The sequence below is a fragment of the Phoca vitulina genome, unplaced genomic scaffold (genome assembly GCF_004348235.1).
Source record: "Phoca vitulina isolate PV1807 unplaced genomic scaffold, GSC_HSeal_1.0 scaffold4, whole genome shotgun sequence".
NCBI lineage: Eukaryota > Metazoa > Chordata > Mammalia > Carnivora > Phocidae > Phoca > Phoca vitulina.
The window spans coordinates 50555890-50573397 of NW_022589707.1; the positions used below are offsets into that span (position 1 = coordinate 50555890).

Sequence of the window (17508 nt, forward strand, 5' to 3'; positions counted from 1 at the left end):
GCTTTCTGACTGCCATGCTTCTCCTGTTTTCCGGGCCAAACTTCTGTAGCCTGCGTGTGGAGGACAGAGGCTGGCCTCCGGTACTGTTACCAAGTGAGGGAAAGAGTAAGATGGTCAGGAGATTGGGAATTCCCGGTTGGTTAAGCGTCAGCAGGTGCCGCACACTCTTCTAAATGTCACAGGCACCTTTATTCTCCACCGGTGTAGGTGAGGCTTTATTAACCGCCCCCCCCAACTTTACAGGTGAGGAAAGCACCCTGCGTGGGCAGTTACCTACCCAAAGGCCTCAAGCTCATTCACGGCAAAGCCGTCTTTGAAGGCAGCTCCCAGACGAGCATGTCCATCTCAAGGCCTGGCTGCGGAGCCAGAGGCCTGAGTCCAGACCCTGGTTCTGCTGCTCTGCTGGCCGTGAAGCTCTGAGGAAGTTGCCAAACCCTTCTCTTCTCCATTTCCGCACTTGTAAAAATCATGATAATAATGATAATAGGGATCATTTATCTCACGTGGCTGTTGCGAGGATTCAATAATTTCATACTCGGAAAGCATCCAGAAGAGAGACCGACAACGTGGTAGGAACAACAAAGTGACCTTTTTTTTTTTTTTCCTCCTTTTTTCCTTTTATCAGATGGCGGACTTGATGTCAGTTCTAACTGCGTTCGTGCAGAGCAGCTCGAGGCTGAAGCGGGGGTCTCCCAAGAGGATTGTCAGCCGAAGGAGTCTGTGGAGGCGGAGAAAGACTGTCCTCAGAGTGGAGGCGGGTTGGAAGGTTTACCGGATGCTCCTGCAGGTCCGCAGGAATCTGAGGAGTGAAAGGCAGAGTAGGTGCCGGTGTGGACGGTTCGTGCCCTGGCAGGTAGCCAGAGAGCTCACGTGACTGTGTCCTCATGCCTTGTGACCCCTGCATGGCACCGTGGCAGGATTCCATGTCTCCTAGAATAGAGGCCTTCAGGCAAAGCTCTGTCTACCATGCCCTGAGTTCCCAGTGATTTCTGTACTGTAGTCGGACAGATAGTCCAAGGGAGAAATTTGTATTTCAAAGTATCGCAGAAACATTTTTATTCCCTTTCTGAGGCCAGCTTCCCAGCAGTTCTTCTCAAAGCAAAAGAGATCCCCTTCGAGAAGAAATATAGGCTCTGGGGAACAGAGGGGCAAGCAGAACAGGTGTAGGAGAGAGATTTTCAGGAAAGAAGAATTTTCTAGCCACTGAGATGGGTAGTTAAACGAATCATAGCTTATATGTGAATAAGATGCATATAAATAGCATTTAGAATAGTGAAGTCCTACTTACTTAGATGCAGTGAAATGAAGAAAAGTTGTATGTTACAAGCTCTGTCACAGTTCAGCTCATTGTAGTTTTTATATAGAGATGATCCTGAGCAGTCTGAACTTCATGTAGTTCCTGCGGTGACATTTTATCTACAGTATTTGTACCTTCATAACTGTCGGAACTAAGGCATAGCCACGATTATCTCAGCATGTGCATTAAAAAGGATGTTTCATGAAATCTCTCATTAAATAATGGCTAATCATAGTGTGTCCCCAGTTATAAAGCCAATTCATGTGCCATATTCCACCTGAAAGGCTTTTTTCTTCTGTGAGCTTTTCGTGGGGCTCTTCTTGCCCAGAAGCTGATTTATAACTGTCACTTTTAGAACGTGCTCACACCCGTTTTTAGCGTATGCAGTACGGAAGCAGAGCTAGGGCCTGATTGCCGAAGACAGCGCTTGTTTCAGAGTTTCTTGTGATGATTGTAAAATAAATCATGCCTACTGATATAACCACCTCCACATCTTGTTTCCTGGCTTATTGCTGTTGAGGGATGGCCAATATTAGAGAAATATTAGAGAACTTACATTTTAGGAAATTCAGCAAATGCTAGAGAAGAAAGTTAGAAGTATTTTCATGTGTACAATTGCAAATCAAAATGACTACCCAGCTCACTTCGCTGATCATATTCTTCTGTTTTGCTGGTTCTCCTCTTCCCTACACTCAGTGACTTTTCCGCACCTTCTGCACGCCCTCTGGCGTGCTGTTACACGAAGACTTCCTGTGAGTGAATTCAGTGTGAAGGGTTAGCTGGGGAGGAATTCAGCAGGCGGATTGCACCTAAACTTGTCACTCACGACAAGCCTCTCTTCACCGGTCAAGGTACCGCATCTACACACTGAGAAACATTCCTCTTTGACGAGTAAAATCATCCTGCTAGGCTGCCCTCTCCCACCAGTGTTTTCATGTGCATTATCTGGTTTTTAATTGTTGTTGTTGTTGTTGTTGTTTTGTATTCACGTTACCGCCATTTTGTGTTATCATTATGATGCCTGTCTTCGGATACCATAGAGGGTTATGAAAAAGCAGGAGGAAATAGGAAAGCTGAGACATGTGGCAGTGGAGAGGAACTTCTTCCCTTTGTTGAAGTGAATGCTGACAGGAATCAGAATCTAATACCGCTATAACTGCGAGGGGATGAAGAGGACTTCAGGTATAAGCCATGTCAACATTACAATTTTCCACCCTTGTATTTCAGGGAAGAGGTGGTCTGAAAATGGAGTTTAAGAGACAATGGGGTTGGTTCTGATTATAATCCCTTCCTTCGTCATACATAATCTCAAATAGGTGTTTCCATTATTATACCATCAAAATAGGTGGTCATCCCATTCATTCTGGTTTTAGCCATGTTGAATTATTTTCAATATGCTATCAAGAAACTTTTCTTGGGGTGCCTGGGTGGCTCCAGTCGGTTAAGCATCTGCCTTAGGCTCAGGTCATGATCCCAGGGTCCTGGGATCGAGCCCCATGTCAGGCACCTTGCTCAATGGGGAGCCTGCTTCTCCCTCTCCCTTTGCCCCTCCCCCCTGCTTGTACTCTCTCTTTCAAATAAATAAAATCCTTAAAAAAATAATCTGAACACTTCTGCTTCTGGGAAGCAGAATAGACATACTTTTCTCTATTCCTTCTGCTAAGTAAAACTAAAATCCCTGGACATTATATATCAAACAAACATAAGAAGATTCTCTGTTAAGATGGAGAAAGAAGGCAGACTGGCTGGGGATCTCGGGATCCAGGCAATGACATTTCGTTTGTTCTCTGAGGGTTGGTTTTTTTGTTGTTGTTTTTGTTTTTGTTTTGCCTCATGTATCCCAGTCACAATGCCGAAGAAACTGACAACATGGAAACACCAACATTACAGACCAAAATAAATCCCAACAAAGGTCTGCCAGCCTGCTGCCTGCCCTGCAGAGCCCTGCAGATTTCAGACTCAGGACTGCAACATCAACTCATTCTTAAATTTCTAGTCTGCCTTGGCCTGCCCTACAAATTTTGTATTTGCCAGCCCCCAATTCCTTAAAATAAGTCACTCTCTCAAGTCACTCTCTTTCTATGCATATGCCCTATTAGATCGGTTTCTCTGGAGAACCCTGACTAATACACCAGGTGTCTTACTTTGGGCCGCTATGTAACAAATTACCATAGACTAGCATGGCTTAAATAATAAACATGTATTTCTCATAATTCTGGAGGCTAGATGAGATCATAGTCAAGTTTTTGGTGAAGACCCTCTTCCTGTCTACAGAGGGCCGTCTTCTTGCTCTGTCCTCACATGGTGGAAAAAAGGTAGCCAGCTCTCTGGCCTCTTAAAAAGACACTAATCCCCTTTGTGAGGGCTCTACTCTCATGACCTAACTAGGTCCCAAAGTCCCCCCCTCCAGATACCATCATGTTGAGGGTTAGATTAAAATATACCGATTTTTTGGGTGGGGACACAAACTTCCGTCTATGATATCAGGCATAGTTCCTAAAGGGCACAACTGCTCTAGGGATAAGAATCACAGTATTAGCTGACATCTGTCAGGTGCTAACTTTGAGAAAGCCACTCTGACACTTTACATCCATTATCTAACTTAAATCTTTGAAATTTTATGAATTATGATTACCATTTTAAATAAGAGGAAATGAAAGCTTAGAGAACTTAGCGAACTTGTCCAAGTAACAACTAGTAGGTGAAGAGCTAAGCTAGGTCTGATTCCAGAGCCCCAGCTTTTAGCTGCCACCCTGTATAGATCTGTAAAATAGTATTTTTGGTTTCTTGGTCATGAGAGCTCCTGATAGATCCTGAAATCGACTTTCACTTGAATCAGCTTGAATGGTTCTCTGTTGCTTAAAGAATTTAAAACACCCTCTCAATTGTGTGTTGCATTTTGGTAGAGTTTAGGTTACTTAAGTAAGAATCCCTGTCTTCTACTTTGTGTTTCTCCCCAAATGGTATTTATTACAGTATTTTCAAATCACAGCCATTCAGTAGCCCTTCATTACTGAATATAAAATACTGAGGAGTGCATTTTAAAGCAAATCTTTTTCTTCATACAAAGGAGACATATTTCCATTAGTTCTTTAAAAAGGAGAGTCAGTAAAATTTGCTAGCTATATATTTGTAATTGGAATACTTTTTCATCCTTTTCAGTGATTGTAGGATTAAAAATAGAATATCAGGCTACACATTCTTTTACAATTCTTTTAGTTGTTAACCTGGGGATTATAATATCCAATTTACTGCAATCTAATTCAAAATTAATATTGCTGATGCAACTTACGGGCCAGCTTAAATCTGATCCCAAATGCACCTTTTCCATCATGAAATAGGTTACTGCTCTGCCCACCCAACATTATTGCCTCATGGGGCTGATAGTACTCAGCTCATGGTGAGTAACTTCGGTCAAAGTTACTTGATGTTTGTTGGTCAGGCTCTTAGTACTGGGGTGGATGAAGTAGCGTGCCTGAAACTGCTCTTCGAACAATGACCAGTTCTCTGCTGAAGGTAGTATGGCCTTATTCAAGAACCTTTTGAGACTGCACCGTGACTTCTTTAGACTTTGCAAGACTCCACAAAGCCTCCTTACCTACCACAAATACTTCTAGCACCATGGATTATACTGAGTTATCCTAACAGTTATCTATTGCTGTGTAAGAAATTACCCCAAAATGTATCAGCTTGAACCTTCAATAAGCATTATCTCATATAATTTCTGCAGGCCAGAAATATAGGAGCAGCTTCACTGGGTGATTCTGGCTTGGGGTTTCTCAGGAGGATGTGGAGCAGCTTTCGGCCAGAAGTTCAGTCATCTGAAGGTTTGGTGAGATCTGGAGGATCTGCCGGCAAGGACAGCTCCCTCAGATGGTTGTGGCAACAGGCCTTAGTCCCTCAGTGGCTTTTTGGAAAGTAGCCTCAGTTCCTCCCCGCTGAGCCTCTCCGGAGGAGTGCCTAAATGTCCTCACAACATGGTAGCTGGCTTCTTGCAGAGTAAGTGATCCAGAAGAGAGAACAAGAGAACATGCCGATCCTTTCTGTGACCAAATCTTGGAAGCCACACACTATCACTTTTGTCTCGAGCCACTCATCCACATCGATGCCCAAATCTCTGCCTGTTCTTAACCTCTGCCAGGGATCATACCTGAATTTTCAGACCCTGGCTTTGTATAGAATCGGAAGTGCCCACGGGTGAAAGGAGGTTAGAGATTCTCAGGGACAGTTCACTGTTCCCTCTAGGGCTTCCGTCCCTTGTCTGATTTCAGCCCCACTTGTCCAGTGTGTCTCTATCCTGTCTGTGTTACACCGTGGTGGTGGTCTGAGCAGAAGGAGATGTCACTCTGCTTTTTGTAAGCTTTTGATCTAGCTCTTTACCTCAGCCGGGGAAAACCAGCAAGGCATTTTGTCTCTCAGCACCAGGCAACTGCTAAAAGCTTTTCTGGTTTCTCTTTCCCCTGAGCGTCTGGCTTCCGGCGAGGCCAAGCTCACATCATTAGCCCACACCCGCAACTGGCAAATGCCTTCAAAGGCGACGTGGAAAGACAAGAGGCTGGATAAATAAATTGTGGTATCGTCATACAGTGGAATGCCATGCAGCCATGAGAATGATAGAGCTATCGCCTCTAGCAACAACATGGGTGAATTTTACAGTATTGAGTAAGAGAAGCCAGACACAAAATAATTCAACTTCTCTGAGTCCACTTATATGCCTTTCAAAGACAGACACAATTAATTTATGGTTTAGAATTCATAACAGTGATTCCTCTTCAAGGGTGGCTACTAATAGGGAATAGGACTGGTAACAGGAATGAAGAGGCCGTTCACGTGCTGGTAATAGTCTCTCTCCCAGTCCAAGACTGCTGTTACATGAACATGGTCATTTTTGGAAAATTTGTTGAGCTGAACACTTAATGATTTGTGTACATTCCTGTATACATGTTTTACTTTAACAAAAACATAAAATGTGTAGGTGTTTATTGGTGTTTCTGCTTGCGTTTACGTGGTTCAAATAATATAAGAAATGTATAACATGCTTAATCACAGAGTTTAATAAACAACAGAAATTCACTAGGATTTCTAGAAATACTAGAGTTTATCTTAGTGTAACTGTGAGCATTTGAGCAGGTTCTCTGCCTTTCTCGTCAAGGTATTTTTCCTCTCGTGTTGGAACTGTGTCCCAGTTCAGAGAGGTAATAGCCATAGCGGACCTCTTCATGGACCTTACCAACACAGCATCTTCTGGGTCATCGAACACAGTTCTGCAAAAATGGCAATTATGTCAGAAAAAAAAATCCATTAAGCCACAGTGAAATTTTCATTCAAACAAACAAATGCCATATTTTTCTATGCTATTTTTAGCCTCGTACCGCTAACAAATAACTTTGGGCTTCTACTGACAAATGACTTGTAGAATAAGGAATGCTAGTTTTACCATATATATTGTTTATTTTTTAAAATTCAGTTTTTGAACATATTTGGGATCAGCTATTCCAGTTTAGGTCTCACACGTGAATGTGTTTATGATTTGAAACCAGTGTTGAATGAGATGATTAAAATATTTGTAGATGTCGTATGCATATTAGTATCTTAAGAACATTTTGTTAGAAAGTTATGATTTCTCTACATTATGCTATTATAAATGTGCTTGGGGATAATATTTTTCAACCTGAATCCAAAGAAAAAAATACCGAAGTGCAAAATCGAAAAAGAATGATGATTTTTAAAGTTTATCAATATTCATGAATTTGAAATGTTTTCCATAGTTTAATGAAGTATTTGCTATTGAAAACGTAAATTCCAGAGAATATAAAATGTTAATCTACATAACTGCTCTCACTGAACATATTTGGAGGAATATTAAACATTTGTAATTTGCTAGTGAGTCTTAGGTTTCATTTTTTATGCATTGAATCAGCCTTTCATTTTTTTCTGGTTATAATAATAATATTAAAAACATAAGTATATCAAATATGAATAAATAGCTTGAGCTTATTTATCACAGAAAGATGGCATTTTTTTCCCCCATCTATTGAAGTTAGTCATTTTTTAACTCATTAAAATCTATTTTGGAAAATGAAGATAATTTAAAGTCAACACAATCATGAAATAATTTGATAATAAAAGTAAAGTTAAAAAATCACTTACTTGTCTACATTATTCGCAAATGCAAAATCTAAAAAAAAATACATTTCTAAATTAGTATTTTTCAAATGTTTAATCAGCATTTAAAAACAATGGAACAATGCTATCAAGGAAATGTCTAGAGCACAACTCTCTGCTTTTTGAATGGTTATTTAGATGAATAGTTCAATCCTTCAAAAATGCCTTGATAGGGCGCCTGGGTGGCTCAGTTGGTTAAGCGACTGCCTTCGGCTCAGGTCATGATCCTGGAGTCCCGGGATCGAGTCCCGCATCGGGCTACCTGCTCAGCAGGGAGTCTGCTTCTCCCTCTCCCGCTCCCCCCCTCTTGTGCTCTTTCTCTCTCTCACTCTCTCTCTCAAATAAATAAATAAAATCTTAAAAAAAAAAAAAATGCCTTGATACCTAAACTCAAACTGAACATTTCTATTAGATATAGTGCCTTGGGTTTGCCTTAGGTTTTGAGGCAAATTCTTTAATTCAATACAGATCTCAAAACTGAGAACAGAATGCTTAATCAATTAAGTTACCAGTGGAATCCAAGTGGGGATTTTTGTAATTAAGATATTGAGTCTCATGCAGAAACCAATCCTTTTTTTTTTTTTTCAGATAGACAAACACATCTATAAATGGACTAACAGACCGAATGAGGAGAAATATTTAGGGCAGTTTAAACCATTTGGATTCTTGGCATTAACTTCAAAGAAATCGAATAAACAAATCCTAGATCGCAAGAAGCTCCATCTTCCCTAGCTTTGGGAGCTCAAAGGCTAGTCCTCAAAGCCGGGATTTCTTATGGTATCTTCCAGAGACTGTCATTGCTTTGTTCATTCCTCTCCAAAGGCTAGTGCCAGGCTAGACATGGAATGTACCAGCACCTGTTGGGCCACCAAAGCCCACAGTATGAGTCCTGCCAATCCACAAGCAGCAGGGAGCACACAGCCTCTGCCTTAGCAGAGGAGTTCATGGCATTGTTCCCTTCACGAATGGGTAACCCAAGGCTCCCGTTCCCTTTCTGATCTCCCCAGACTCTTTTCCTACACTTTTTTTTTTTTTTTAGAATTTCTATTTATTTATTTTTAAGTAATCTCTACACCCATTGTGGGGCTTGAACTCACAACCCCAAATCAAGAGTCCCATGCTCTTTCAACTGAGCCAGCCAGGTGCCCCTCCTACATTTTTTAAGTTACAAAGTGCACCTTTTGCTTATAATGAATATAAACAGGAAAATAGTAGAAAGTGAAACTTCTCTTGACCTTTCTCATTCCTCTTATCAGAGGTATCACTATTGAGAGTTGTGTATGTATGTTTCCAGCCTCCTATGTGCATACACACGTGTACTCACACACATACATATACCCAGTTCCAATTTTGTTAGTACTCTACATTACATTACTCCATGATGTATTTTTTATACTCAATTTATCATAGAATAATTCTCAAGTACAACAGTTCATATTGTATGAATGTACCATAACTTAATATTCTATGAAGGACCAGAGTACTTTCAATATTTTTTCTATTACACAAAATATTTCAATGAACAGCTTTACATGTAAATCTTTGTTCTTAGGTGCAAATACTTCTGTAAAAGAGACTTCATATTTAATTGCTATGTTGAATGCTTTGCACATTTTGTATGTTGATGGCTGCTGCCCTATTGCCATATGGTCTTCCAAGAAAGTTGAACTAGTTTATACTCTTATCAGTAATGTATAAGTTGTGCTTTTTCTCTCTTAATTATTAACTTTTATTAACCTTTTCAACTTTTATGTATCTGCAGGATGAAAATAATATCTCATAGTTTTATTTTGCATTTACTCGCTCACTAGTAAGGCTGATCATTAGACGACACATTTATTTCCTTCTCTAAATGTCCTGTCCATAGCTTTTGTCACTTTTTTAATTTGGAGTTTACAAATTGATTTATAGAAACACTTTAATATAATGGGAGCCTATTGTATATATTGCAAAGATTTCTTTCTATTATGTCTTTTAATTTTGTTCCTACATCATATAATGCTTTTCATTTATATGTAGTTTAAATCTGTCAACATTTCATTTTTATGGCCCTGGGTTTTATGTAAAGCTTTGACTGGCCTTCTCAGAATTATAAAAGTTTTTTTTTTTTTTCCAGTACTTTTCAATTCATTTACATTTAGATTCTTAATCTCTCTGGAATGTATTTTTACTTATGATGTCTCCCTAAGAAAGTGGTTTTAGTTTCTTCCTTTTTTTTTTAGATAGGCTCCACACCCAGCATGGAGCCCAACACAGGGCTTTGCACTCACGACCCTGAGATCAAGACCTGAGCTGAGATCAAGAGTTGGAATGCTAACTGGCTGAGCCACCCAGGTGCCCCAGTTTTAGTTTATGTCTTTAGCCCAGGACGCTCCATGGCACAATGCCAGTGGCCCCAGTTATTATTTTCTATGTAAATGGTGCCTACCTGGCTTCCACAGCATGCTCTGCTGACTGCTGATTTTCGCCTTCACAAATTCTTCTGACTCTGCAGTTTTTACTCAATTCCCAACCAATCTCCAGATCTTACACTGGCCTCTGGTACCTCTCTGAGGCTTCATGCTCAAAGAACACTTGGCGTTTGCTTTCCGGGGTATGCCTGGTGTCACTCCTACCCAGAATCAGAGATGTCTTTAAAGGCTGGCTTCCCGAGCCTTCGATCCCCCAGCTCAAAACTATTAATTTTGGGGGCGCCTGGGTGGCGGAATCAGTTAAGCATCTAACTCTTGGTTTTGGCTCGGGTCATGATCTCAGGGTTGTGAGATCGAGCCCTGCGTTAGACTCCGTGCTCCGCGCAAAGTCTGCTTGAGATTTTCTCTCTCTCCCTCTGCCCTTCCCACTCCTGCTCTCTCTCTCAGATACATAAATAAATCTTTAGGGAAAAAAAAAACTTTTAGTTTTTACTTTTCTCTGGAATCTGTCCTTTTGCCTTATATCTGGATTCACCCACTCTAATGAACTACCATTTTTTAAACAGTCTACCTGACTTTCTTTTTGGTTTTCTTCTTCACTCTTCCTAACACATGCCTCAGCTGCTAGGCCCAGGCTCTGGGACATCATCCCCCAGCCTGGTCTCAGCACCTGGAGTTCTGTCTTGTTTAGGGGAGAAGAGCAAATATCACAGAAACCCAGCAGTTTGACTTGGACCACTAGTAGACATTTAAAAATTTTATTGATATTTTCATTTCTTTTCTTTTAAGATTTTATTTATTTATTTATTTGAGAGAGAGAGAGGGAGAGTGAGCATGAGAGAGAGAAAGAGAGAGAACCAGCGGAAGGAGAAGCAGAGGGAGAGGGAGAAGCAGGCTCCCCACTGAGCAGGGAGCCCATCGCGGGACTCAATCCCAGGACCCTGAGATCATGACCTGAGCCTAAGGCAGCTGCTTAAACGATGGAGCCATTGAGGTGCCCCTATTTTCATTTCTTTTAATCGCCCTTAATGTCTTTCCCCATTTAGGTAGCTGGTGGGAAACCTGCAAATATCTACCTCTTTAAAGCCGTAGAGAGCCCACAACATTTTGATTCTGAGGTTATTGGTTTTCAATCAATAAGCACCAAAGACATTAATGGAAACAGGTGCCTGTGTTTTACTCATATCTATTTGACAAGTATGGATAGCTGGGATTTGAAGAAACTCCAAGCTGACCTTTGCTTCTCAAGCTATTTGAATATAATTGGTTTCTTTCCCAATTTAAGATTAAAGATAATGAAATCAAAATGTGGTGTTAAAATTGACTTATGGACAGTTTTGGGTATGGTTTCTTTCCAGTAAAAGAATTCAGAATCCTAAATGTTCATGTCACAGCAAGATGAGATTTATATCAAAGCAAATACTGAAACTATAAAACTATAAGCCATATTTTAAAAACCTACATAGTGGGTTTTATTAGTTTCATTATACATGGTCAGCTATTAAGATAAGCTAAAGTAAGCCAAGCTAAAGTATTGGAATAAAAATACTATTTAGTTGCTATGATATACTGGCATTTTGTAGGAAATGAGAAGATTAGAGTCATGCCAATTTTTAAGAGGGCTATAGTCAACATAGCTATGAATTAAGAACAACTCTCAAATGCAATAAAACATTCTCCTATTCTTTCTTCCTCTGATTTTGTTTTTGGAGGCTTAATATGGAAAAGTAGTAAAGAGAATAAAATGCTAATAGTTTTTTCAGCAATCTGCACCAAAGAAAAGTGCTAAACATGGCGATCAGCGGTTCTCCTCGCACCTGTAACAACCGTAACACTGAGTAACACAGGGGGTGGTCTTACATTGCTTGTTATTGTGTAAGCTAGTTTTAGGAGTGGAGATTTTCTATCCAGAGAGTCATTGCCTAGCACGGCATGGCTCACTTGCACTAATCCGATAACATTCAGTTTGTGCATCTTAACATGAAGTGAAAGGAAAACCAAGGTCGAGACTAAGAGCAGCTCCATTTATCATGAACTTGATAGGTGGCTGATCAGGTGTGGTAATGTTTCCATACTAAGTGTCATCACAGCCAGAGGAAGATATGGTCCCTACTTTTAAAAATCAGAAAGCTGAAGCAAATTAATGTCCAGATTAATAAAACTTCTAATTACTAACACAGTTGGTGTTCCTAGGGTAATCTGATCCCAAAGCTTGTGCTCTCGCCTCTACACTGGTGGTTCTTTAACTAGCGTGTGTATCAGGATCCCCTGAAAGGCTTGTTGAAACATAGCTTTCTGGGTCCCATCCTTGAGCTTCTAATTTAGTAGATCTCTTTGGGGGCAAGAATTTGCATTTGTAACGAGGTCTTAAGTGATGCCGCTGTTACTGGTCTGGGGACCACACTTTGAGAACCACTGTGCTACACTACACTTCTGCATCCAGAACATGTCCTACAGACATTTCTTCCATTCTCTGGGACATGGAGTCGCTAAATGAACAAGTTCAATGACACCTCGTAGAAACAATCATACAAATTGATGCATTCTACAATGTAACTGGCCGAGTCCCTAAAAAAGGCATGGCAACAAATTTAGAAATCTACTTTAAATTTAAAAAGAATAAAGGTCCATAACAACCAAATGTAATTATGAACCTTGACTGATTTCTGGTTTGAAAAAGCAGATAGCAACCATCTTGGAACAACTGGGAAGCTTTGAATATTATTATATATTAAATAATACAAGTACGAAAAGTATTTTTTTAGGTATGATGGCGGCATTGTGGGCATATAGGAGACTATCCTTATTTTTAAACTTATAGGCTAAATTATTTAGGAGTGAAGAGTCATGATGTCTACCAATGAAACATTCAAATGGTTCAGTGATATTTTGATTTTTCCAGTTTACGTTGAGTTTGGTGATGTCCAATCAGATGTAACGAGAATCTTCTGAGGGGGTCCTTCATGAATAAAAAGGCAAAGCCTCATATATGAAGGGTGAAAATGGCAGAATGTTAATAATTAAATTATATATGGGCATATGTAGGTATTTAACATTCTTTCAAGTTTTCCTGTATTAGGAAAATTTCACATTAAAAAGTTGAGGGGAAAGTCTTGATTTTGACATCTTTTTTTTTTATCTCTTGCTCATTTTTGACTAACTTAGCTAGTTGTAGAATTTTTGGTTGACAATTACTTTTCCTCAGCATTTTAAAGGTCTTGGATCGCTGTTTGTGACTTCCATAATTGTAGTTGGGGAGCTTGTTGTGAATCTATAAATTATTATTTTATAGGTAATGTCCATTTGCATTCTATTTTTAGATCATTTTGCCTTTGGTGTGGATTTTTGTCATTGTACAGTATTTATGTCTTTGGATATGTAAGGATTCATAGCTTATCAAATTTGGAAAATCCTCAGTCATTATCAGTTCAAACATCACCCTCTGCCCAATTTCTCTATTTTTTCCTTGCAGGAAAAATAAGCTGATACTGGACCTTCTGTTTCCAGTGTCTCCTTGTGTCAACAGCTAATTAATATTTTCTATTTCTTGCTTTCTCTATTCTGCATTCTGGGTAATTTCTTCAAAATTATTTCCCCATTCACATTTTTTTCCTTCATTTCTAGAAAATCTTTTTTGGTTTATTTTTTGCAAACCTATGTTTGTCTCTTGGGCAAAGTGTTGCGAGGAAAGGTTTTTGTCTTTGCACCTTTTTTTTGTACATCCTGTGATGCCTGGTGGTGTAACAGCCACCTTGTAACCGAAAAGCACACTTAGAGTAGAACAAAAGATAGATATATTCTTGAACACTGATGATATCATTGAACTTTGCACTAGCACTGAATACCCTACCTTTGTACTCTTTGCTGTGTGAGAAAAATCTCTACTTCCTTAAGTCATTGAACTTGGATTTCTGTTACATAGAAGAAATTCAATTCCAACAAATGAAACATCACTGAAGATATTCAAGTTATACTTGTATATGATGACTGTGTATATGAATCCAACCAAAACATTAACAGCGATTATTTCTGGGTGAAGGAATTGCAGATGATCTTTATTTCTTCTTAATATTTTTTTCCATGTTATCAACAACTTATAGATTTAATCGGTGAAATTGTCCAGTGATAGTGGTAATAGTAACAACCACAGCTTATTTACTGAGCCTACTAGATACTGAAGAACTTCAAGATAATATCTCATTGTTATCACATTACTTCACTTAATTTAGTAATTTAAACACATGAAGATAAAATTGCATATTGCTTTAATTAGACTAATAAAATTGGAAAATATTCATTTCACTATGTAGGTGCTTCGCTTATTATAAATTGCAGTTACTATTATAATCAAATTAGCCAAAGTCTGAGGAATTTTAATTTCATTTTTCTTCTTTTTTCAAAATACCTGGAGGTACTCTCTGGGCTGGTTTTTGCTTAAATGGTGCTCTAGGATTCCACGAGGCATCTACTCTTCCTCTGAATGCTATTGATTGAATAATATGAGTTCTTTCATGGTGAAAAATAGTAATCATTGCTCTTCTTTCATCTTCTGTAACTTCTGACAAATGCAAATAGTAATGTTATTGCATAGCATTATAGAGATGCAGAGGCTTTCAGAATACAATTGAACACTTTCAATAATGTGTTTATCTGAGCTATGCTATATGTGAACACGCTGTCAAAACTGTGAAGGGCAATCACAGTTATTTCCATGATCTTACTGATGCTCAATATATGCCATCATGTCACAAGGCACAGATACTCCTAATGCACCCCAAACACTTTCTAACACATCACCATGGATGACTGAAATCACAACTATGATACATTCCTTCATTTCCTCAGGGCTGTGAGGAGTAACAGGAATAAATGTAGGTTTTATATATCCTCATTAGGAAGTTAGTGATTAATTATTAAGAATGTTCAAACCTATAGGGGCACCTGGGAGGCTCAGTCGTTAAGTGTCTGCCTTTGGCTCAGGTCATGATCCCAGGGTCCTGGGATCGAGCCCCACATCTGACTCTCTGCTCAGCGGGAAGCCTGCTTCTCCCTCCTCCACTCCCCCTGCTTATATTCCCTCTCTTGCTGTGTCTCTCTGTCAAAATAAATAAATAAAATCTTAAAAAAAAAAAAGAGGGGCGCCTGGGTGGCTCAATCATTAAGCATCTGCCTTCGGCTCGGGTCATGGTCCCGGGGTCCTAGGTTCGAGCCCCGCATCGGGCTCTCTGCTCGGTGGGAGGCCTGCTTCTACCTCTCCCACTCCCCCTGCTTGTGTTCCCTCTCTCGCTGTGTCTCTCTCTGTCAAATAAATAAAATCTTAAAAAAAAAAAAAAAGACTGTTCAAACCTATAGAGATAGAAAGGTAGGTAGAGAGATGGGTAACATACTTGGAGGTAAAAGAGGCTTCCCCAAAATGTAAAGTGTAATGAGGTGAGGTTGATTATCTTTGTGGCTTATATAAATCAGACATACTAGTTGATCTATGATGTTTAAGATGTATTCATAAAGAAGTTATCATTGAATATATAAGTTTTAATATATATATATTTAGAGAATTTCAAAGAATACAGTTTTTAGAACTTAAATAAGCCTTAAGAGATTTAGGCCAATTCTCTCATTTTTGAAATAAAACACTGAAATGCCAGGAATAGATGATTTGGCATTCAACACATTCATGTCAAAACCAGGATGAGGAGACCTATTCTCACACTCAGTTAGATGGCCTTTTCAATACAGGGATCAAGAGAAATGAATTCCTAACCTAGGGCAAATTTCACAGAACAAAAATTTCAAAAATAAATCATTGAAAAACTTTCACTTACAAAGAGAATTATTTTCAAAGACTTTCAGAATTTTTAAACTAGTGAGTTATAAGACTGCCTTTCAAATATTTCTCTGCAAGAGGTATCCTTACGTTTTCGGTCAAGAAATTCTACTTCTGGAAGGTGGCAGATTATATATAGACGGTACAGGTTGTATTGGCACAAAGGGTTTTGGTGGAGAGCTGCAAAGGAAGAATCCAAATTAAGATGTCAGATTTCAAAACTGGTTTCATTTATCACTTGATAAAATATAGGAAATTGCAGAATTAATACGAAACGTCTGAACATGTAAAACTCTGCTTCACAGACCAAACCAGTGGCCCCACTGATCTCACTTATTCAGAGCAGCACTTATTTCCCATTTGTGAAATTCATTCATTCAACAAATATTTTGTGAGTGCCTACTATATATATATACGAAGAACTGTGCCAGGTGCTGGGGACATACATAGTGTTGACCCAAATCTACCACCAACGAGGAGAATTTTAACATGTCCATAAGTTAATTAGTAAAGGAAGAGCAAGAAAACACCTCCGGGGAAGTCTTTTTTTATTTTATTTTACTTATTTGACACAGAGAGAGAGAGCATAAGCGGAGGGAGCTGCAGGCAGAGGGAGAGGGAGAAGCAGGCTCCCGGCTGAGCAAGGAGCCCGATGCGGGGCTCGATCCTAGGACTCTGGGATCATGACCTGAGCCGAAGGCAGATGCTTAACGACTGAGCCACCCAGGCGATCCCTCTGTGGAGGTCTTGATGCTGTTCTTTCATTTGTTCTCTTGGTTCTCTTCTTCCAGTCTCAAAGATCCCACAGGTGCCGCCTGGAAATGGGCAGAGACGCAGGACACTGACCTAATATAGTTTTCTTTCTCCACTTAAACTATTGCACAGGGTTCCGAGTACGTAAAGGTCAGTAGCCGCTTCAGATCTCAGCAGGAGCTGAGCTGAGCAGGTGCTGATCTTGCATCGTGTCTCCCTCTGGCCAGACGTCTGCACGTGCCTCTGACTTCCTTCGCTCAGGTGCCGGGATCGCTAATGAATCATGCTGTCTCTGCCGGTGGCTGCAGGTGGGAGGCAAGCGCAGGTGGAAGAGCTCCTGGCGTGGCTGACGTCACACGCCCTACGCGTCCACGTGTAGGTACATTTCTAAAAACCCTCACCTAGAAATCGTGAGAGTTTCATTTTTTAGGGAAAGAGTAAAGTCTCTTCTCTATTCTTCCCTGAATATATTAAACAGGGTTACTTTAATGTAATGTGAAATAACACTATTATGATTGCCACTAGGGCATCTTTAGCTCTTGGATTCTGCCTACATTGGAATTTCCAGACACTTCTGGAAAATACATGTGGGGAGGAGAACCACTAGGTGGCAGTAGTAGAAAGAGTTCCAGCCATTGTATGACCACATCACGGAATGGGGCTCATTTATGGCACATATTAAATTTAGGAGTAGTGCTGTGATGTTTGACTGTAAAATAGAGAGAGGCTTGATAAAAGCACGAAAATATCAATCATTAGAAGCCCAGGAAAGAACAATTGGCAACATAAAGAAGACGGGGGCGTGCTTAGAGCACAAGAATTTTTGCTAAAAACTGAAAAAGTTAATCATGTAAATGTTTTCCCTGTAGATTATAAAACATTTTGATATTTATCATATAAACACAAACTTTTCTGGCTAATGAAATCATTACATATCGCTCTTCCCTGTGGAAAACTTGAACTTTAGAAGGACTTAAAGCAGGCAATGGAAGACACCTGGTAGCTCATAAACAAAAGTGCTCAGAATGAGGAAGGCATAAAAGAAACTGGAGAGCCAG

General features: G+C 39.7%; 2 protein-coding genes across 2 annotated transcripts in view; one reads left to right on the forward strand and one right to left on the reverse strand.

Annotated features, from left to right (window-relative positions):
• ANKMY2 (ankyrin repeat and MYND domain containing 2) overlaps positions 1 to 2755 on the forward strand; it is a 38373-nt gene extending 35618 nt beyond the window's left edge. The window contains exon 10 of the mRNA XM_032401999.1: positions 626 to 2755. Coding sequence (XP_032257890.1) covers positions 626 to 810 — 185 coding nt within the window. The 3' untranslated portion in view covers positions 811 to 2755. The remainder of the gene's footprint in view (positions 1 to 625) is intronic.
• A 102-nt stretch (positions 2756 to 2857) lies between these two features.
• LRRC72 (leucine rich repeat containing 72) overlaps positions 2858 to 17508 on the reverse strand; it is a 41773-nt gene continuing 27122 nt past the window's right edge. Inside the window, exons 6-9 of the mRNA XM_032402000.1 lie at positions 15788 to 15877; positions 14279 to 14431; positions 7448 to 7475; positions 2858 to 6561 (exon numbers count right to left, since the gene is read on the reverse strand). Coding sequence (XP_032257891.1) covers positions 6396 to 6561; positions 7448 to 7475; positions 14279 to 14431; positions 15788 to 15877 — 437 coding nt within the window. The 3' untranslated portion in view covers positions 2858 to 6395. The remainder of the gene's footprint in view (positions 6562 to 7447; positions 7476 to 14278; positions 14432 to 15787; positions 15878 to 17508) is intronic.